At 39.8% G+C, this 23,255-nt stretch overlaps 1 protein-coding gene across 3 annotated transcripts; it reads right to left on the bottom strand.

The window, feature by feature from the left end:
* Window positions 1–300: 300 nt before the first annotated feature.
* Window positions 301–22,954, bottom strand: ST3GAL5 (ST3 beta-galactoside alpha-2,3-sialyltransferase 5). Of its 3 annotated transcripts, XM_066317324.1 has the most exons (7): window positions 22,854–22,954; window positions 11,912–12,020; window positions 10,222–10,336; window positions 7,717–8,060; window positions 6,142–6,328; window positions 4,181–4,339; window positions 301–3,011 (listed from the first exon to the last, which is right to left on the bottom strand). In XM_066317324.1, exons 1-7 carry the CDS (start codon window positions 22,924–22,926, stop codon window positions 2,748–2,750), a joined length of 1,251 nt encoding a protein of 416 aa, XP_066173421.1. In that variant the 5' UTR covers window positions 22,927–22,954; the 3' UTR covers window positions 301–2,747. The 3 variants fall into 3 exon arrangements, with proteins under 3 accessions (XP_066173421.1, XP_066173422.1, XP_066173423.1); XM_066317325.1 differs by lacking the exon at window positions 22,854–22,954 and having other exon boundaries at window positions 11,902–12,017; XM_066317326.1 differs by lacking the exons at window positions 11,912–12,020; window positions 22,854–22,954 and adding an exon at window positions 9,717–9,753 and having other exon boundaries at window positions 10,222–10,303.
* Window positions 22,955–23,255: the final 301 nt, after the last annotated feature.

The raw sequence follows: 23,255 nt of genomic DNA, 5'->3' as shown, positions 1-23,255 counted from the left end.
TGCTATAACCTAGTCCAAAATATCCTCATATTTGCATTAACTTCAAAATCTTGGAAGCCCACAATTTTGTCAATGTTGAAAGTGTTTCCCTCTTCCAAGCACCAGATGGATAATTCCACTAACAGGCATTAAAAAGGTATAAATGAACAGAGAAGAAGTTACCAGGTATCACATCTCTCTTGTTTTGGGGTATGTGGGATTGCATCAAGACTTCCAGCTGGATTAGCAGGACATGTAAAATCCTTAATAAAGGCAGGAGAACAAAGGGCAAAACTGAGAGACAAATGCATAAATAGAAAATGGTTTTATCAGTTTATTGCTTTTTGTTGCCATTTCAGAGTGTCAAGTTTGCACAGACTACAATGGAGAACAAGGTTTTATCACAAGCCACAAAACAGGTAGGAAATCAAATTTTACATCCACACAATTTGCAAATTTGACAGTAAATACAGCATCTCCAAAAAGTACTGGCATTTACATTAATCAACTGATTTTTAAGTTGCTGAACAAAAAGTGGTGAGGGACCAGGTGCTCAGAAACAGACTTCTGGTGTATTCAAGACATCCTCCCAACACCCATATTCTGAAATCTTCCAGAATTTCATTAATACTAAATGAAATTAAGGTATTCTGCTTCTAGTTTAAATATCAGGAGAAAATAGTTACCACATTTTAATATATTAACTAAAGGACTATTTGTATAAAATTCTTCACATATTAAATATTTTTAAAGTAAATAATATACTTACAAAAAAAAAACAAAAAAAAACAAAAAAAAAAAAAAAAAAAACCAAAAAAAACCAAAAAAAAAACAAAAAAAAAAAAAAAACAAAAAAAAAAAAAAAAAAAAAAAAAAAAAAAAAAAAAAACCAAACCACCAACCCCAGACCAGAAATTTATTGCTAGTATAAAAATTAACACTTTTCATGGAGAAGGAAGCTAGATTAATATTATTGCTATGAACACAGTGTCAGACAAGAATTTCTGATTTTCAAATTTGTTCAGCCCCCACAACTGACTTTAAAGGATGCGTAGACATGCAGGACTCAGGAAAGATGAGGTCCACAACTTTCTTCACTTACGCTTTATGATCTGATGTCCTTTTATTGCCTCTTAGTACAACAGTGAGCATTAGTCTGCTGCTCCTGCATTCTAACATTATCATTCATTAGATCTTCTCTCCATGGAATAAAATCCCAAAACACAACCACCCTCATCTTGTCTTTTTCACGTGAGCATTTTTAAAATTTGGAACTACAACTTCATTCATATCTCTGTTCATAACAAAGAAAAGTGGGAACATTCACCATGTGAAGCGTCCATGATTATGAACCATGTTTCTAGGCCAACCTTTGATTGATTTGCTGACAAGCTTTCACTCCCAAAGGAAGCTTTTTTCACATACTGTAGATTAACAGCACTCCTCAGTGCAAACAGTCATACCTGATACTCTATTAATAAGAAAAATATTAGCATAAAATCTTGCCTACAGATCTACACAGCCCAGTGCCTTTGCAGTGCACTGATTTCCACCCTCAAGAACATACATCTATAGCTTTCTTTTCTCTTCTTGTATTTTTAAATTTGCTGTTTTCAGCAGTTATTTACCTTGGTACTAGATTATGCTGCTTTTTTAAATTGATTTTCTCCTTAACTTACACATTCACCCAATTACTGATTTTGGGGAAAACCAACAACTCTACCTCTCCAAATAAATAGTCAATACAGGACTTCACAAGGCTTATCAGCATTGCAAACTATTAAGGTGACAATATCTATAATTACTTAAGGATCATAAAATTAACCAATGGAAATTGTAACCCAGTCATAGATTTTAGTATTGCTAAATGATTGATACAAACTCTGTTTTATAGAACCAGCAATTCTCAAGTCACTCAAAAAATAAATTTTAAAAAAGGGGAAGATTTTGTATTAATGCCACTTCTTTAATTGGGGTAGCTGAACTCTGCTGCAAATCATCTAATTAGAAACATTTAGGCAGGTCTTCAGGAATGGCAATGACAAATGGCTTGGTTTGGGTTAAAGCCTCCTCCTGGCTAAATTCTCTTCTAGAGTGCCCTGGGCCCAAATGTGCTTCACAAAGCAGGATTCTAACACCAAACATGAATACATGAATGGTATTAATATCAACAACAAACAAAGTACTCACTACTCAGTTGTTGCCACAGCAATTCCTTTTCCTTCAACTCTACTCCTACATTTGTCCTTCACCCCACAAAAATATATTAGTAAAACAATAAAAATATTTGAGGAGTATATGCAATGCTCAAGTTCAAGACATGAAAGACTTGAGAAGCACATGCCTTTCTTTTCACGGCATGCATGAAAAGGAGTCAAGATACCAAGAACTGGATCAACAAAGACAGCAGATAAGGGGAAAATAACTCTTGTACACTGTTAGATAATTCAGGCCAGCCATGTGCGTCCCATATACATTTGAAAACAAAAAATCTGCTTTTATTCAGACAACGTAAAACATTAAATACTTTAAATGGATGTCTTTCAACTCTGAGTCATATGTACACAGCTATTCAAAGAAATGTGCAAAGTAAAATCTGACAAGGAAATTAAATTAGAAGTCCAATAGCTTGAACACGACATTATAAAAGGCAGCAAGGACTCCACATCCATCTCATATACACTATAAAGAACTAAAGAGAGGGAAAGGGTTGATCCAGCTGAACCTCTAGAAATTTAACAAATCCTATCCATGCTGCAAGTCAGTCACTAGCTGTCTTTGCTGCAAAACTCACAGTGTATTCCTCCAGTGAGGTCTTTGACAACTTTTTGTTTAATCAGTTTTTGCAGGAATTTTGTTTCACCTGTCACATTGTGCATAGGTTGCAATTTCATGGCAGCCATGCAGAGGTTGTTGTAATAGTGCAAAGGTGTGCTGGGCTGATCCAGGTGATATCCAAATCCTGCTAAACTCACTTCATCACATAAATGTGTGGCCAGAACAACTGCTGTGACCCCAATTGTAGGAACATTCTAAAAAGGGAGAAAAGTGAAATTTGCTGAGTTCAAACATATTGTCCTTTACCAGGTTTATAAACACTTAACACAATTTAATGACTTTGTCTATTCCCTCTCCTCATTTAAAACTGAAATCAATTAAAACTACAACTAAAAATCAATTCAATGATCAAGTAAAACTAAAAACTCCTGGGCAAAATCCTGATACAATTTTAGTTTTTGGCTTTTGGCTATCAACACTTTTTTTTTTTTTTTCCTGTGAAGGCAAGATGCCCTAACACTGTGTAGTTATACTGCAAGTGCACCTTCACTTCAAACAGTCAAACAACTCCTGACACAGACTTAAGCCTGGCCTTTCTTGATGTACACTTATTTAAGTCTTGAGCAACAGCCTCTCTAACAGTATTCTTCACAATATGACTTTTTTCACTGAAAAACCCGTGAAAAAGGTAAATGTACTATAGTACCATTAAGATAGTCAGCTTGGTATATTATGTAATTTTGACAAATAAATGAGAGAAGATACTTCAGATATTTGTGCAATATTCTTAAACACTTTCACACAAAATGTAAAAAGATGGTGGCTAGTCAGTATTTTTTGTAGTTTGAGACAACTAGTGATATCCAATTTCTCAAACACACAACTAAAGTAACAAAAATGCAGTGTATGATTAAACCAGGCAATTCATCACTCTGTACCACTGCTGGAGCAAAGGACATGGAGGGAGGATATGCCCAGCAGCTGCTACTGAGCATTCTCTGGCATACACGACAATTCCAGCAGCTGGAAGGCTGCTTTACTCTGGCCTGGTTTCCAGGCTCTCTCTGCTTTCCCTGCTGCTGGACACACGTCTGGCTACAGGGCCATTTTTAACAGGCTTAACATAGATCAAATGCATGTTTTTAAACATTGGAATGAGTTTATGTCTCACTGCATCTGAATGCCATTTCATGTCAGCATACACAGGCAAAATAGCCCATCTGAAAAGGTGAGCTGAAATCTTACTTTGACTTTGCACAAGAAAATACAAGAGTCTTTTGAGAGCACAGTAATTTCCTTATTACCTGAGACCAGCTTTGGAATGCACAGAGAAAGTAAAAAGCCCAAAACATTTTTCAGTTTCTGATTTTATTTACCTTTACTGAATTTTACTGTCATCTTTTGGTGAAAGGAAACTTCTTACCTTATCCCAACCCCAGAATTTTGATCGAGGCTCAGGGAACTGTAAAATGTCCAAAGCTGTCTCTTTGATAATGACTGGATTCAGAATCCGAAACTGCTTTGATGCGAAAGGAATTTTCTCAGCAACCTCCCTCCAAAAAAAGAGTCGCATCCACAGAGGCTAAGAGAAATAAAAGATATAGTTCAGAGGGAGACTCTGACACAAATGCAGTATACAAGTTACAGAATTCACCAGTGACCCTGAAAAATTTAGGAAACCGTTTATATTTAAGGTGATATGGAAATATCAGTGTACAGACTGATGCAAAAGAGAAAAAACAATTAAAGTACCTGGAATTGCAGAAAGGACAGCAGAGGGAATAGTTCTTTATTCTGAATATTTGACTGCACTTCGTGTTCATCAGTCAATGTATTTATCAGCACCCATGGGTACTTTGGGCTACCCCAGCACAGCTAAACAGGCAACAGTATTTAAAGAAATGGGGATGGGAACCAGTTTCCCACAAGCATTAATCAGGTACTCTGAAGCAAGCACTGAATTTAATACAATTGTGCTCAAGCTCTGAAGAACTGCTGTTTTACAGCATCCACCTAGTAATAAATGCAACCCTTCAGAAGAGCATTTATACAGGACTCAGAAACTCAGATTCTGATCTCATGCCACTGCAGTCAGTTAGATGCCTGTTAATGGAAGAAAAAAACACTCATCACACTAATTCTACAAGCCTTTCCATGAAATGGGCAGCATTAAGCAAATGATAAAACTGATACAGCTCCAACACAGACCTGTATTTTTTTAAACAGGCTTTAAGGAACAACAGCTTGAACTGATCAAATACAGGTTGCAGTGCTCCTGTTTTCCCAGCCATGCTCTGGGTCAGTTTACTTCAGTACCAGTGCCTGCACAGAGAGTGAGCCAACTGACAGCTGAGTATTTGCAATAAGTAGAGTTGCAGTTCACAGCATCACAGAGCCATTGAAGTTAGACAGAGCCTCTGGAGCTCACATGGTCCAACTCCCCTGGCTCAAGCAGACACCTCGAGCCAGATGCTCTGGACCATGTCTAGATGACTGTAAGAAAGATGCCCAGGGATATTCAACTTGACAAGCATCCTCTTGTCCTATCACTGGGCATCACCAAAAAGACCCTGGCTCCATCCTCACTGCACCCTTCCCTCAGATATTTATGTACATTAACAGGATCCCCCACAAGCCTTCTCTTCTCTAGGCTAAACACTCACAGCCCTATCAGCCTTTCCTCATGGCAGAGATGCTCCAGTCCCTTAAGCATTTTCCTGGTTCTTCTGTGTAGTAGCAGACAGTCATGGTCAAGAACTTCTCATATTGTAAAAATCACAGAATCAAGGGGATTTGGAGTGCCTAAACTAGCATAGATCAAACTTGGTTAAAAGACTTGACAGGCCTTCTTCAAAATCTTTCTCAGTAATTTCTACTTGCTGAAATTATCTACATGCAGAATGAAAGAGGTAGAAGCCACCAATTCACATTAATTTGAAAACATCAAACCCTTCCAACCTCATAATTCAGGAACAACAGACAATGTTCAATTACACATTAACTCCATGTATGCCCATTGTAGCAGTACAGACTTTAACTGCTAAAAAAATGGGCTGGCATTCAGAAATCTCATTTCTATTTTGGGTTCTACAGTCATTTAAACCGAATGTGAAATGACTTTGACTTCAGTAAACACTCAGTATGTCATGTAGCCTGGTGCAAACCACCAATATCTACACAAAATGAAGTGTTACTTCAGCATGGGGCTTCAACAAAGTGCTGGTCCAACTGTAGCTAGGAGACAGAGCTTAAAAAAACCCCACAAGGTTATATAAAAGACCCTCAGCACTATAAACCAGAAAGTAACACATCAATCAGCTCCTTTAAGCATTAGAAAACAAACCAAACAAAAATACAGGTACGTGAGACTGTCACATTACATACCAAGGTTTCATTTTTCACCATGGCTTGAAGCCAGTTGAAATCAACTCTTTTAAACAGAACAGCCACGAACAAACTTGCAGGGGGATACTCCTGTTCAGAAAGGGGGGCTCCTTCGGGGTAAGTCATCCGGATTGTTGTTTTGTTACCAACATGATCCGTGTAGCCTTGAACTGGGGCATCATTTAACCTGGGGGAAAAGAAACCCACAATGGAGAAGTATTAAATAAACAATCTCATTAAAATATCAGACACTAGGCAAAAACTTGTTATTTGGCCCACACATTTTTAACAGAACAGAGCATGGTGTTTTCTCACAACCCCCATGTTCTTGCCTCACACACTCTTCCAGTCCTCGTCTTTGGGAAGAAGCCAATTCATTTCTAGATTAAATACTACAACTGCAGAACTTTGGAAAGAAAAGCCTGAAGAGTAAAGACAGCATTGCAGAATTTCATATCTATTGCTTTCTATCAACTCAGAGAAGCTTAGAAGTGGAAGAGGAAGAAAACACACAGAAAGTTGCCTTTGTTATCCTTTTCATATATATACTTATACACACACACACACAAAAGTATTCCACACAAAAATCATTCAAATTATCCCTCCAACGCAATGTAATGGATCCTGTGGGTTTACATCATTCCAGCTCACTAAAAACTTCAGATGCTGGCACACTGCTGACAAGAATGGCATCATCTCCCTCCATAAGTTCTGCAGAAAAGCTCAAGTCCTGCAAACTTTTCTACATCGACAGAAAAATCACCTTCATCATGCCAGCCCTAATTTCAGAGGACAGCTAATGCAAGTTCTCTGCCCCTCCACATGCTAACAGATTTGTTTACCTTTGAATAAGTGCTACTGACTCAATGAAATATTCCCTTAAAATAAGAGGAGCAAGCCTTAGTTTACAAAACAAGTTGGGAAAATGTTTACATTAATTTTATTTGTGACTTGACATGATTCAAAACAAGGAGCTTTAAAATGTACTGTTCAGAAGGCACAAATAAAGAGCATGTAATTCAGATATCAGAAATCATGGTAATCACAGAAAGCATTCACTGATATCATAAAGGTAAGGCAAGGTGAGTGTTCTATAGTGTGTAGACAAACTGTGTACTGAAACACCTGAACTTAATGCTAATTGTGTTTGAAATAGCTGTTATTAAAAAAAAAAACCTTTCAAATAGGCATCCAAACTAGCCATGGGGAAAAAAGCAGAGGTGAGTCCTTAAGTCTTGAAAAGTTTAAGATTTGAAAGCTTTAAATTGTGAAAGAATAAACTCAATACTGTCTACTTGTCTAATGTCACTAGTTTCTATCTAGTTTCTGCCCATGTCTGTTTTGTACCTGAAGTCCACAAATAATTACACTGAATTCCTTTCTTGTAAACACGACAATTTATTTTGCTCCTAACACTTCAAATTCCACCAAGTCACAAATAATTTTCTCAAAACCACTTTCAGAAAGTCTTACAAGTTTCATCAATGTTGGGAGTTTTTTTTCCCCATTAAAAAACAATGCTGGATCATAAAGTAATGATGAAGTAGTTGGAGTCCTTAAATGGACAATACATACCTTATAACAATATCAAACTGATTCAATAAGTGACCCAGCTCTGATCCATGAAGAACTCCACCACTGCCAACAACAACGCAACGTTTACAGTGCTTTGACTTCAAATCTTCTGGTAAATCATGCTCAGGTAAGAGTTCAAGAAGATCTTTAAGCCTATCAGAGAACTTGTGAAACCCAAATGGAGGTTCATATTTAAATAAAACTTCATCTTCATTTATATTTTTCCTTACAAATGGAGATATGTCCATGCTGTATTTTTCTGCAAACAACTTCCCCATCTCTTTTTTCACATAAGAAGGTCGGCACTGCTCCTGCAGTGTCTCTCTGGCAAATTGCTGTGCCCTCTGAAACAAAACATACAGAATTTCAGCCAGGAAAGGCAGCTGCAGGAATGCACAAAGCCCTTGGAATGTGGCCCACCAGCTGACCACCAGCAGTTTAGCAAACACAGAAGTTATAAAGAAAGCTTCAGTGTGGAGGTACAGCAATTTTAAACCTTTACTCAAATGTAAATGTGAGCCAGTGCATGGTGAAAACCTGCAGACGAATTCCTCTCCTTTTAATTCCTTAAACCTAGATATGAGGTTTTCTAAAGAATGTATTACGCTAGTAGAAGTGCTAAGTGAAAATGAGCCCTTTGTACTATGTACAATGTACAAATGTTGGTAGTACATTTGCAACACCAAATATAAAACAAACAAACAAAAAAAAATCTAGACATACCTCTATCTCTCCAGTTTAGCAGCAAGTGGAATTTCACTCTGCTCAACTGCATGACCTGAGTTCTGCTCATGGTGGGATTCCACCAGAGACACATCCACTGGGTAAAAGTTCTGTGCAACAGCAGCTGGACTTGCTTAGTCATCAGACTGAAGCAACACTTCTTCCATAAATATTGTTGAAGTGCTAATAACTAAAATATGCCTTTAAAAAGAATGTCAGGTGGGGGTGTTTTGGGCCTTCTTTCAAGTCCCCAAAAGAAGAGACTACAGTTCCATATTGCATAAAAAGATTGAAGTGACAGACAAAACTACACATTGATCCATCTCATAATAAAAACAAAACACTCTTAAGTGTACATTTTTAGAAATCTGTAGTGGCAAGCTGGTACCTGATGTAAAAAGAGAAACAGCAAAGGTATTATTTATATCAGTTAAGATAAAATCCTGTTTGCATCATATCTTTCCCTATCAACTCAGTTGGTTTTTCATCCACTGTAATTAAAAAAAAAACAAAAACCATGAGCAAACACAAGGGTCAGGGACACAAGATTCAAATCTACTGCTAATAATAGTGTGCTTCTGAGGGAACAGGGAGGGAAGTTCCGCTGCTGGTTTTTTTTAACCAAGACTGACCTACAGAACTTCCTCTACCTGCATAAACATCACACTGGGCAAAGCATGACTGAGGAACATCAGGATGTACTTTTTGAGACAGCAATAAACACACTCCATAAAGTCTTTAGGTTTGCTTGGTTTAATATGTTAACTTCAGAATCGAGAATATTATTGAAAAAATAAATACGTCAAATGAGAAAAAAGGGAAGGCAAAGAGGCTCAGAAGGGGAAAGATATGAACTGATGATGCTGGCAAGATGGGGAGATGCACATGCAGCACTGCTAAGATGAGACTGTCTTAAGCCAGGGTTTCTGCTGGAAGTTGCCTTTTAGGATTGAGACATTCAAAGACAGAAATGTAACAGCCCTAAGCAGGTAAGTTCTGTTGCAAAGATCAAATAGGATAAGTAGCAAAGTTTTAGTGGTGTCTGTTACATGTCTTTAAAAGCTGTATGCAAAACTGCAGCTAAAATAAGTAGCTGCTACCTTAAATGAATTAATGAAATAAAAGCTGCACCCTCCTGGAATTTGCCCTGTGATTCCAAAAACATCAGAGCAACTACAAGGCAAAGCAAACTGGGAAACTGGCTTAGGTGAAATTAAAAAAAAGTTTTGGTTTAATATGTTAAGTTTTGTTTGTTTGGGGTTTTTTCAATACGTTACTTTTCATTTGCATCAATCTTCTGATCACCAGTGTCATCTGCAATGACACAATGGGTTGATGACATGTCCATTTCTCCATTTCACATGTTAAAGCCACATATCTAATTTTACCCCTAAAAACTCAGTTTCTCTATTTGCTTCTGTTGTCACTTTACAAGAACAAAAACCAATATACCTATGAAATGAAGCAAAATATACTGCTCAAAAATATTTCAGCATTCTAGTTCTTTGTTGTAAAGCCCTATAACTCTTATATTGTCAGTTAATAACTGACTTTAATAATGCCAGTTAATAACTGACTTTAATAATGCCAGTTAATAACTGACTTTAATAATGCCAGTTAATAACTGACTTTAATAATGCCAGTTAATAACTGACTTTAATAATGCCAGTTAATTGACAATATTGTCAGTTAATAGACAATATAAAGCCCTATAACTCTTATATTGTCAGTTAATAAATAACTTTCAAGCCACAATAAAAACAAAAGCCAAAAAGTACCAACCTTTACACGATCGGGGTCCACATATGGCATTTGTGTTCTGTCACATTCCTCAAGGCCAAAACGTAATTTGAGGATATAAAGGAAGCACCCTCCAACCACAAACAGTGCAAGAATTCTAAAAACAAACAGGACAGTGAGGGGGTAGGAGAGAGAAACAGGAAAAAAAAATCTTTTTTCTGAGTCAGTATTTTTAAGCAAATTTAAGACAGTTGAACTTCATGTGAATACTTGCATTTGAATCAAACAAAAAAAACCCTATTGCTTTGTTCAGTTCAAGTCTTGTATAACTATCCAAAGTTATCTGTCAGAAAGTGTCAGCACATATAGATGCCTGGATAAGGAAAATGCCTGCATCATACACTTTAAATGCGTTTCTGATTAGTCAAACAGTTCTCCCCACATAATGAAATAACGAGTGACTTTTTTTCTTCCTTAAAGGTTGTATCTTGAAAAACATATTCCCATGCAAGGTGAAAAAAAAGGCTGTAACTTCAAATCACATGACTTTGGGCCAATGGCCACCACTGAAACAAAACTTTTGACTCACTGACAGGCCAGAATGCAGAACTTAGATGCTCAGGCTGAAAAGGCTTAGTTACTTACACCCCAAAACATGCAGCAGAAAAAAATCCAACCAACTTGAAAACTGAGGTACATAGACTATTTATATTTTTGATCTACTAATTTCTCATTCCTAAGGAATATCACTGTTGATATCCAAGAAGTCACTTAGCTTATTTCATGTTTAAACCCATCTGTAGAATACTTAAATAATTATTTGGTTAAATTTCTGGTTGTTGCTCAATTATGTAGCTCAAATATTGAGCTTTCTTACTGATTTTCATTTCCTATTGTTTCCTAAGGATTGGACATTTGTTTCAATGTCTTTAAAAATGTACAAGTTATTAAGTGCCCAATGCCTCTTGAAACTCTTTCAGGTGAAGTTAATATCAATTTCCAGTACTTTTTTTAAAAAAAGTTTGTACTATACGAACTAATAGAGACAATCCCAGCACTCAGTGTGCAGTAAAGGCTGCTAATAAGGTGATCACTGGAAAGCAGTACTGCTCTCACATCTCACTTCACTAAATTACATTTTCCACTGACAGGTGATCTGCGAGCTTTATTAGCATATAAAGGCTATATAAAGGCTGCAACTTCCAGAGATCAGCCAACAGGCAGAAAGCAGGGGATTCACAGCTGACAAATGAGGCTGGTTTTCCTCCAGAAGTTTATCAAGTATCCTCACATTCAGCTGGCGTTGCACCATTCAGGTTATATCCACCCGTGTATCTAACAGTTTGTCTTTGGGTTTTTAAGCTTTAAAACCTAAAAAATCATGCACCAACACAGTAGTGAACATTTTAGGTATAAAACATGGTCCTGGATCTACATGTGCACACATCCTTTAATTCTAATTTGATGTCAAGCTACAAACAATGGAGTGAGGTTTTTGATGTAGCGTTCCAAAAGTCTTCAAAACAAAATAACTATATGAAAACACCTCCCCAGGATACCCACTCAATTCCCTTAGTTATCAGGCTGTACAGAAGTCTCAGCATTGTTATTTTACCCTCCATTCACAGCCTGTGGTAATCCCATGCCTTGATTTCTGCATCCATTTTGTAATTGCCCAGGCTAGGGGTAGAACAACTGTGCAGCTGTGACAATGACACTTACTTGGGAGTACCTTTTAAAAACCAGCTTGGTCTTCTCATCTTCATGTGCAGCCACCTTACACGATTGCACAGGTGAATGATCACTTTTCAGCTCCACAGAGTTACTGTCACTCAGCATTGCTGTTAAAAAAAAAAAAAAAAAAAAAAAAGTTATCATAACTTTTGCTGAATTGAAGAAAAGTTCACAGAACTTTTCACAGGACTCCCATGGAGTGACAACTGTTTCCCAGAGAAGACTGCAATTTTTAGTTATGGTGCCAGGAATAATGAATTGCTCCTGAGCTCCTTGTGATCAAGAACTCACTCACTTCAGCTGCATCATCAAAATATGATCCTAAAACTGTTGTCACATCTTTGCAATCTTCAGAAGCCTGAAGTCTAGTAATTGCCTATTACATCAGTTGTAACATCTGATGTAATGTCTGATGTAATAGGCAATTACACCATCAAACACTTTTGTTTGATGTGATCAAGCAATCTAAACAATATGCTTAGGGTATTCAGGCTCTCTGAATCAAAATCAAATCCCTGTACTATACTTCCCACTAGGCTTCAAGGATGAAGCATGCAGAACCTGTACAAGCCATGCCCAAAACAGGAGCCCACATTTCAAATCACCTCCCCAGTTTCCCCAAGGCCAAGCTAATGTATCTCACCATCACTGGTCTGAATCTACCACCAACCTCTTCAGCAGCCCCAACAACATGGCCAGCAGCTTCAACAACAGGCACCAGAGAGGGTGTGGGGGGAATTTCTTCCTGGCACATTGCAGGACCAGGAGGCTGCCAGCACCAGGGAAGCACAGCAGCAGCTCCCTGCACGGAACATGGGAGTACCCAGCACGAGAGCACAGTGCTCATCCACAGATGGGCAGGGCACTGATCATTAGATGACAAGAAGCAATCTTCCTGCTCCCACAATTTCTATCAGCACATTCCAAAAATGATTTTGGGAAGAAAAATGCAGGCTGGCATATCATCATCTTCCACACTACTGCCAGTAACCAAAGATGTCAGAATGGAATCTCCATGAAGAGCCCATCCATAGGAGCCTGCTGGTTTTCCCAAGAAGGAACACAAGCAAGTGTTTTTCCTGTCCTACCCACCTGAAGCAGCACTCCCTTTGATCAGCCAACCACAGAAAGGAGCAGCCTGCTCCTTCACAGGGGAGGATTTCAGCCCTGCTCCTTCCTTTGATCTCAGTGCTTGACCCTCTGTGCTCTCCACTGCAAAGGTGTTCACCTTTTCTCTTCTCCTGGCAAGAGTTCTGTCACAAGAATTTCTAAAGAAGAGGAAGGCTAACTGAAGGCTTTTCTCTGGGAATGATCTTCCTCATTCTCTTTTCCACCTCTTTCTTGTTTATGGTGATATGACCCATTTGAATCAGCCTGGATTGCCACTTGAGAACACTGATTAGACAAGCAACTGATGTTCTTAAACACCAGGATGAAGGAGCTGAGGAGAGAGAAGCACCCCCTCCAGATATCTAATCCGGACCACTGAAATTTCAAGAATTTCAAGGTATCTAATTCAAAAGATTAGTCAAAGTCAGTCTCTTTGCACAATCATAATTTCTCAGCAACAAATTTGATAATCAAAGTAGAAGGTCAAAAGTCAAAAAACACTGTGAGAGTGGGACAAGGAGATAAAAAGATCAACAATAGCATCTGAACCCCTCTGAAGAGCAGGCAACAGTCAGGGGCACATACAAATGATTACAACCCACAAAAAAGAGCTAGACAGGAAAACCCTAATGGTTTTTTCCAACAGGAAACTTGACCACTTACCTCAAACAGAAGTAACCTGGTTATTATGGCATCCCTAAGAACCTCAAATTCCCCACCTGACTATTTACTAATTGCATACACTCTGAGCTGTCACACCTATCTGCAGGCCTTTGTTACAGTCCCTTAAAGATCTGAAAGCACTGTAAAATCTGAAGCCAGCACCATCACAGTTGTCTTGAAACAGGGTAAACTGCAATTCAGGAGGTAAATGACATCCCTCAGTCCCCCAGAATTCTAGAAGCTAAGCTGGAAATCAAATCCAGCTCTCGTGTACTACACAACCTGTCAGGACTCCAGGACACAGGACAAAAGAGCAGGTCACAGGGAACTTATCAAGCCTTAATAGCTCCTCATTTACTCAGAGCAACACCTTATCTTTATTGGCTGCATCTGTGCCACTGAATAAAACCAGCACTGGGGTGCACAACTGGATGTTGACACTGCGACCCCAATCATCCACATCTGTTCGCTCTCAGCTAGTATTGGCAGCAAATCATTCAAGTTCACTCAGGTAAAGATGCCATAAAATTTGTTACAAGGACCATATCCCAAGGTCAGTTATGGATCAACAACGTGAATTGCTCTACTTTGAGATGTTCAGTGCCAACTCAGCAGGACTGGCACCACTGCCTTTTAAAACACATGTCCTTCCTGCCACACTACACAGAGAAGTCAATTCAGTAGCTCTCATTCAGTACCTTGACACTTAAATACAGCTTAATACAGCTTAAAGGTGACAGGTATCCACAGACCACACTGTCAGGAGGCACAGGGAGCAGCCCCAGTTCATGGAGCAAGATCACACCAGCACACAATAGGAGCTGTGAACAGAGGCTACAGAGTGAGCACAGCCTGCAGACCATGTGGAAGCTCCAGGACTCCTCCACATAGAACAGAGAGGACATTCCATCAGATCACCTCAGATGAGACTGCCTCACACCAGCATAAACATGAGGCACTCAGCACTGTTTGGGAAAGGGATGGGATCACTCACCAACACCAATGGCTCATGGCAGGGATGAGACCACTGAAAGCTGCTACAGCACAAAACAAGGCAACAATTACATCTGTCAGCCCCACAGATCACAAACACAGCTGGGGCAAAGCATAAAATGGGACTTTTTAAAAATGAAAAAGCAGGAAACAAGCCTCACCTATTTTCACTAGAGAACAATGCAGATATTAATTCTCTCTCAGGTAAACATGAAGAGGTAACTTGATCACAGTCCATAGGAACCTAGGTCAGAACGGATTTTGCACAAAAGAATCAGCCAAACTTTGTACCAAGCTGTAAGGGATCTGAAAGACTGAGAACTGAAGAGGTGAACAGTTACAAGGACAGAAGGGAATCAAACAGGAATGTAAGACTGCAACATGCTAGTGCTATCAAAAAGTGATCTCTGCCTCTGAGCAAAATGAATTCCAGTTATTCCCTGCTTCACTCATCCAGGATGTACAAAAACAAACAGTGAAACAGAAATTAATCACCTCAACACATCCCTTCCAAGTCCAACTTTTAGTATGCACAATGATTTTTTTTAGGTTATATAAACAAGTAACTGTCAGTTTTCATTTCCTTTGCAACAGTTTACTTCAGTTTGACTTTTGTCAGTTATAATCATGACAGATGGCTCCTTTCTAAACAAGTCAATAAATATAGACCAACACATAAGTCAAAATCCATCTGTCCAGCACAGCATTTTTTTTAATTACTAGGGTTGGATCCTGCACTCTTATTCAAGTCAATAAGCCCTTCCATTTGCTGGGATGGTGTAAGAGTGCTCAAAAGAGCAAGGTGGCAGTAACAAACACCTTACAGTGCACCTTTCTCATAGTCCTCCTGAATTAAAAAAAAAAAAATACAACAAAACAAACCCAAAAAACCCCACACCCCCAAGTTTGCACGGAGAACCAGAGCTGTGAAGACCCCAGGAGGATCAAACAGATGTTGCATACAAACACCATTACATTCTTTCAGGAAGGGGCCCTCCGACAGTTGTTTTGAGAGCCATAAATGCAAATGACTCAATTTGTGTACAAAACATAGTTCAGTAGTATTGAAGTATTACAACCACATTTTGCATTGACGTTTCTACAGTTACTCACTGTGGTGCAATTAGTGAGTACTTGGGGGAGTTAAATTTGTTTCATCTACTGAACTTAATTGATCTGTGCAAAGCTGCTACTAAGGCTAAATTGTCCATTAATACAATATACTCCAAAGCTTTTTGTGGTGTTATTCTTTTCACCATGATTTACTTTTGTCTCATTGTTATTCTTAAGTAGACAACATTTCCACACTTTGAGTATTTCAGAAGCAATTCATTTAAGCCTGTAGGAATTCTTTTCATGCGGGAATGCTAAAAGCTAAAAAGCAACACGTAGCAAGTTGCACATAACCACTGCCACACCCTGGAAAATGCATTTGGTTATGTTCAGCACCTGGATTTACCCTAAGACAAAGCCAAGATCTCTCAGCAGGCACTGGGACAGGAGCAGACAGCCTGCACCTGAGTGCAGGAAGATGCACACACCTGCATCCTCACCACGTTCCCATCAAGCCCCCAAAACCACAACCCCACAGAAAAGATGCTTCCACTTAAACTTTCCCCTCTCCCAGTACCACCAGAAGCAGTGGAAACACCCAGCTTTTCAAGGCAGTCAATAGCAAGGTCTTGCTGCACAAAGCAGCCTTTGAAGTTCATGTAACAAGATCAAGAAGCTTGCAGGGCAAAGCCCCCAGAAAATGAAACTAAAACGTCACATTTATGCAAAGGAATTACGGATCGTGAATGGTGGGGCTCCAGCAGGCACTGAAACAGAAGCTAAAAATAATGCAAAAGTACCCAAAACTCCACCTGCTCACTTCATGCCTCCTCCCCTAAATCAGATACACATAAATGACTTGAAGGTATTTCCAAAATGAGTAAAGGGTAAGACAAAAGCTACTTGGTTTTGAGTAACATTTGTTTCAAAAGAGAAAGGCAAAGTTGAAAAGCAGAGATGTGTTTTCACACAAGAAACTTGAGCAAGGCACTCTGTTGAGGTGGGGTCATTATTCAGTAATGAATTCTGTATTAATTTCTTGTTCTGTGGCTTTTAAACAAAACAAAAATTCCCACAGATAAACTGCAAAACTTTATGCAAGAAGTTAGAAGAGAATAACTAAGAAAACTTAAACCAACTACACACTGGTTTTGGACACATATAGAGAAAACAGATGGCAAAACCTGACAACTACAACATTAATGTCTGAGACTACTTGCAAGAGTTGGGCCCATGAGAAGATGACACATTTCAGTATCCTCACTATTGACTAAATAGGTTAGTAATTTTCATGAAGGTTTTCAAAATTGATACAATATTTTAAGAGAATGTCATTGATTTATGTCAAAACATGAAAAACAGTTCGGTGACATTTACAGTTAGGACTGATTGCTTCTGCAGGACTGAAATTCACAGCAATCAAAATGTAAGGCTGAGACATTAAAAAAACGGAATGAAAGGAATAACTAATTAGGTGGTAGCTTTTCTGGTTTATGCTTCAAAGCCAGTCACTAAGCAGAGCCCCTCAGCTGATACCTAAGAATATGAAAAAATTAAAATTCTTCCTCTTCTGTTCTACTTTAAGACCATCATTACAAAAGTGGTCCAAAATTCAGTATGAAACTTTCCCAGTTCCCTCCTACATCCATCCCACAATCTGTTCAATTCTCTTTAAAGGCCAAACAAGTCTTGATTCAGGGAATTTTTAAGTATTAGGATTTTTGTCAATTAATAATAATGCTAATCATCAATTCTAATATTGGAATGAACAAAACAACAAAATACACACTGTCTCCTACCAGCTCACCTACTGTGGCATAGGAGGCCACAAATCCCCCAAGGTGTCCCTACTCAGGGACTCCCTCCCAAGTCTCCTTATCAAAGCATGATACCTTCAGATCCTTCTCATGCTTTCAAACGTTTCCAATGAAGAAATTATGACAATAAACCATAAAAAAGAAAATGGTAAATAACCTCTATCTGTTTATGTGAAGCATGATAGACAAATCTTCCTAAGCCAACAGTGGCTCAAGCCTCATCCCAGTAACAATGACGGGGGGGAAATGGTAATGCAAAGAAAAAAAAATACTGAAGCTAAGGAGAGAGTTGTGTACCCCACTGTACACAAAGGACTCCGAGCTGCAAGTGTTGTACAGTCAAACTGATGCCTTACAACAGCAAACCAAGGTATTTTTATCCTTCCAAAACACTGAGTATTTCTTAATACAAAAACAGTTTGGAAACATATTCTCTTTTGACATGAAGAATTTGTTATTACGAAACAACCAATCTGGAAAATATATGAACATCCTCTAGCAAGAGGCACTCCAGAAACTGCAGTGTAGTAAAGGACATGATGGCTTTCATGGAATCACAGGATTTTCCAGTTCCAACCCCCTGCCATGGGCAGGGACACTTTCTACTATCCCAGGTTGCTTCAAGCCCTGTCCTACCTGGCCTTGGACACTTCCAGGGATGGGGTAGCCACAGCTTCTCTGGGCACCCTGTGCCAGGGCCTCGCCACCCTCATAGTGTTAATATTTCTTCCTAATATCCAACGTAAGCCCTCTGTCAGTTTGAAGTCATTCCCACTTGCCCTGTCACTCTGTGCCCTTGTCAAAAGGCCAGGCCGTGTCCAGCCTCTCATCCACCAGCACTCCCAAGTCCTTCTCCTCAGGGCTAATCTCAATCCATTCTCTGCCCAGCCTGGATTTGTGCCCGGGATTGCCCTGACTCAGGCGTAGGACCTTGATGGACTTTATGAGGTTAACTTTCCAATGACTTCTGCAGAAGCGAATCCAAAATTTCCAGCTGAATTGTAAACACGGGTTTGAAAGATCAGGAAAGCTAACAACCTGCCCAGATGTTGAAACTAGATTTAAAATCCATACAAGGAAAGTAAAATGCCTTTCATCCAGATGGCCCCGTTTGCCCATATTGACAAAATATTCAGGAAAAGTGGGGAAAGAAGAACAGACAAGTCATCCCAAAGGAACTATGTCTGATTGGGAAATCTCCTCCTGTGACACAATGAACACTGAAATACCTTCTTAAAGGATTTTTGTTTAATGGTATGTGACAAAAATCACTTAAAGCCACAAGCATGAGGAAAAATCCTAGTGATATTAATGATCTGGGGGAAACTTACTAGGAACATGCTAAAGCATGAGAGACTTTTGTGTTATGATTTGTAGCATTGTAACATTATTCGCTCTTGGATGTTTATCTTCAAATAATTTCCTGGTCACCATCCTACCACAAGACATAATGAGACAGCATCTGGGGAGCTGTTGCCGATTAGGGACTGACATCTTCTCACCAGAGGAAAAACATGAAGCTAAATTTAAAAATTAGAGACTTCTGCCAATTATTTCTTCATCTACCACAGTAAATGAAAACCCACAGTAAAATTTGCACTTTAACATATTTAGACATTGAGAAACTTTCTTGGACTATTATCTGCTTAGTGCCTATTACTACTGAATGAAAAAAGCACGTGACATCTGTTTTATTGAGTCAGTTGTTTTAGTTAATTGAAAAACACATCTGTGATGGCATAATAAAGCTTAGCCTATAATATGGTTATAAACACCTACAACAGGACATTGATTACCTGCATAATGCATCTTACAAAGTGAACTTTGGCCAGAAAGGCTTTTTTATCAGACAATAAAAATTTCAAACAATGCTATCTGTACAACCTGCAGTTCATTTGGTCAAGATCCATTTTCCTCAGAAAATGAGAGCTTATTGCTGAACCCTATTTGTGTGGACAAAATTGGTAAAACGTGAAACAAGGAGCAAATTAGAATTTCAGAGCAGTTGACAGACACTCTCAAAGGCACCAACAGCATAATAGGTGAAAATTATTTTTCCTGGAGCCAAGAATACCACCAAGCAACATTAGTGCCCTAGAGGCATGATTTTTCTATCCTTGCTTTGTGATATTCTACTTGTGTTTTCTTTTAGTTGTTTAATGGGTCGCTCCTACATCCTCTTTGCAACATCAACCACCAACTCATAAAATCATTAACAACCTTACATAATTGTGTCTACTTGAGCACTCTTTTCCTTTAGGAGGGATACACACAGTTAGGCTACCACTTGCTGTTAACCTCGGGTCATCCAGATAGAAAACCAAAATAAATGGTTTCAGCTCAAATACTGTCCAATTATCAGCTTAATTAGAGATACTCAGAGCATAACACCATCACCTCCTCTCAGCATCATTCACAGGAAGCTGTCTGGACATTAACAGTGCCTGCTAAATTAATATTATAGGGAAAGAAGTCTTACTGAGGTTTTAAATGACAGCTCAACGTTCAAAACAGGGATATTCTCTTATTTTCACATCTGCCTTAGATCTTTTTCTCTAGTCAAACTTTGCAGGCTCTTCTGTGAAACCTCTTTCAGGTGCTCTCAAGTGAGTAACAGCAAAAAACCATAAAACAAACACAAGAAACATCAACAAGGTGTGCTTCAACAGTTAAGTGGGCTGCTGATACTTTGTGACAGAGAAAAGCAGCATCTGAATATGGAATTTTTCTGATTCACAAATGAGCCACAGAAAGTCCCAGCCAAGAAGGAAGAAACAGGTGATTTAAAGTATTGCTGTTGTGAACAGTATGCTATTAAAAAGTTAAGTTTATTCCTTACAAGGGAAGCTTTTAGACCCTCTTGTTCCTTCTCCTTTTGGAGAAAATTCCAGTTTTCCCTTCCATGCTACTTGTGTAAGGAACAGTGGCCTGCCTGCTCTGGATGTTCAGAATCTGATGTCAGCCTCTCCTCAGCATCTGCTGAAGCCCAAAGACACACACAGTGAATGAACAGCACCATAACAGCAGGCAGCTGCTACTCAAAATCTTCCTTTTGCACATTTCCCCTTCCTCATCCTCCTCCCCAGGCCCAGCACTTGGAGGAAGGGCCACACCAGCCCGGAAGGGAAGAAGAAAGCACAGTACACCAGGACATCATCCATCACCAGCTGGGCCAGCTCACCTAGCACAAGTGGAAGAGATTTCTGAGCCCCTGCAAGGAAGCCAAAACAAATTAGGTCTTTCCCCTTACATGTGAAGTTTGAAGAAAAAAATCTTCCCTAAAAGAAATGGTCTGAAAAGGCAGGGCACAGCATCCATCTTTACTGGACTAAGGAAACAGCAGACTGACACAGCCAAGATATTTCATATGACATCTGAATTATGCAGTAGAATAGCACCAAACAACTGGTAATTATGGAACAATGTTAGCAGCATTTTTACCACACTATCATCTAACATTCTAAGACATCATGGTAAAATCACACTTGAGCCTAGAGAAGTAAGAGAGGAGATGCCAAAAGCCTCCTGTTAAGAAAAGGCAAAAAATAAAATTGTACACAGCAAAAAACATTGCTGTAAACAATTTTAATGCTTAAGCTCTGAATCTAAGACTTCAGGACCTAGCAGGCTGCAGAGAGTTCTGATGTGATGAGAAAAGGAAGAGCCTCTCCCAAGGAGAACAGAGAGCTTGGCTTGTCCAGCTTTGCAAAACAAAAATTGAGTTTGTCCTTATGTACACCAAACCTTTCAAACAAAAGCACAATGTTAGCACACAGGTAAAAGTGGACATAAACAAAGAAGGACTACAGACAAAAGATTCCTGAGCAGCAAAGATAGAGCCTTCCCATAGGAGTAATGGAAAATAACAGACTACACAAGTTTTAAGAAAGCCTTTAATAATTTATGAATGACGTTATCAGTGAAAGCTTCTTGTGACAGGGAAGACTCCTCCATGATCCTGAAGTCCTGTGTCCAGTTACAGTTGTGTGGTTTAAAAGCACTGGATGTGCCTGCTGGAGATGCTTTAACCTGTTCTCTTAGAGCAAGTTTCATTCAGACTCGCATGTAATTTGAAAATTACACTATGACAAGTTTGAATCATTGTTTGGGTCTTTTTCAGTTATTTAGCCTTTATGACAACTCAGGAACTACTTCCAGGATCTCTTAATCTAAACAAACAACCTGCCCACCAAATGCTCCAACTCTGCAGTAGTCTTAGCATGTTTCGCACCTGATGTATGCAAAGCAAACAAAATTGAACATTTTTAGCCCATTCTCCTCAGTAAAAGGAAGTTTCTGCTACCACACTTTGTCTTCCTACACTCTGCTCCTAACCACCTGTCAATCATTTGGCCAATCCACTGGAACTCTACGGAAGGAAGGACACTAAACCCCAAAAAGTTTCAGGAAACCAGAGGAGAGTTGAGCTCACTCCCCATCAACGAATTGGAAGCAGACAATGCACCAAAATGCTTTTGTGCACTAACTCTCCAGCTGCATTTTGACCTCTTAAAAGGAATTCTCTGATTTTGGCTAGCAGAGAGCTTGGGAGATAGCTCAAGGTTTCCTGCTGCATGATCCAAAAGGAGATAGTAACGTCACTGCAGCATACCAGATGGAATAACACAGTCTGCATGGAAAACACCCTCTCTAAACTGCATCTGCACAGTCCCACTGTAAATTGCAGTTTAAAAACACGTATCCACTTCAGAAGCATAGAAAAAGCACTTATGTCAACGAGTTCTCTTTAGAGAAATAATGAATATACATCTTTATCTACCCTTTTCCCCAGAATGAGATAAAGCCAGTCATTTTCCACCGCAGAGCTGTTTACATCCAGTCATTTTATGAACATATCCTAATCATTTCCCTAACTACAGAGAGATGCAAAATAAACATCCCTCCTCCAGCAGCCTTGCATTTTGATCTTACCTACTGAAATAGAAAAAATAAATACAAAACAAATCTCAGCACAAAGGGGGGGGGAAAAAAGGAAACTCTTTTTAGCGACTAGTGCTGAAGCAAACAGAAAGGTTTTGGCAGTAACAGCAGAAGCCGTATCTGGTTTGCATTTACATCACTCCAAGCATGAAAAGACAAAACGCCTCACAAAACGCCTATCGGAACCCGCAGGGGAGGAGACTATAAATTTTATTCCAGAGGAACAACTCAAGACAGCCGCAGCTGAGACATCCTCTCCCTCCAGCCCAAGGCAAACACGACTTCTACCGCCCGTCTCCTCCAGAACCCGCGGCCCCCACCTCCCCAGCCCCGCTGTTCCCTGCCTGGAAGGGAGGGAGAGACCTGGAAGCTCTGGCGCTGGGGCACATCCTGCAGCCTGCTCCAGCCCAGTCCCACAGGATCCCCGCCGCCGCATGGGCCTGTGCCGGCGCCGAGCCCGCTGCGGTGTGCGGTAGCGCGGGCACCGGGCGCTGCGAGCCGCGGGCGCGGCGCGGCCCCGCCGCAGGTAGCGGCGCCGGCGCGCGGGCGGGGGCGGCACGTGGCGGCGCGCAGCCAATGGGGGCCGAGCGCGGCGGCGCGCGGGGCGGAGGGGCCGCCTCCGCTGAGGGGCGGCGGCGGCGGCGGTGGCAGCGCTGTGGGGATGCGTCAGTGCTGCCGCTGCTGTTCCGCTCCGCGGCTCCTGGGCGGCGGCAATGGTACTAATAAACGCTGTCTTCACCTTTTTTCCCCGCAAAACATCGTGGG

This window comes from Sylvia atricapilla, chromosome 4 (assembly GCF_009819655.1).
Source record: "Sylvia atricapilla isolate bSylAtr1 chromosome 4, bSylAtr1.pri, whole genome shotgun sequence".
Lineage (NCBI taxonomy): Eukaryota > Metazoa > Chordata > Aves > Passeriformes > Sylviidae > Sylvia > Sylvia atricapilla.
The sequence above is the reverse complement of the archived record's forward strand: the minus strand, read 5'-3'. Positions and strand labels throughout refer to the sequence as shown.

What these genes read in the sequence shown, in the direction of transcription:
- ST3GAL5 (XM_066317324.1), bottom strand. Translation starts at nt 22,926, where the DNA reads ATGCGGCGGCGGGGATCCTGTGGGACTGGGCTGGAGCAGGCTGCAGGA. An exon ending in CAGTTTGATATTGTTATAAG is followed by an intron (nt 6,329 to 7,716) that starts GTATGTATTGTC and finishes CTTTTCCCCCAG; the next exon opens with GTTAAATGATGCCCCAGTTC. An exon ending in TGGTGAAAAATGAAACCTTG is followed by an intron (nt 4,340 to 6,141) that starts GTATGTAATGTG and finishes TATTTCTCTTAG; the next exon opens with CCTCTGTGGATGCGACTCTT.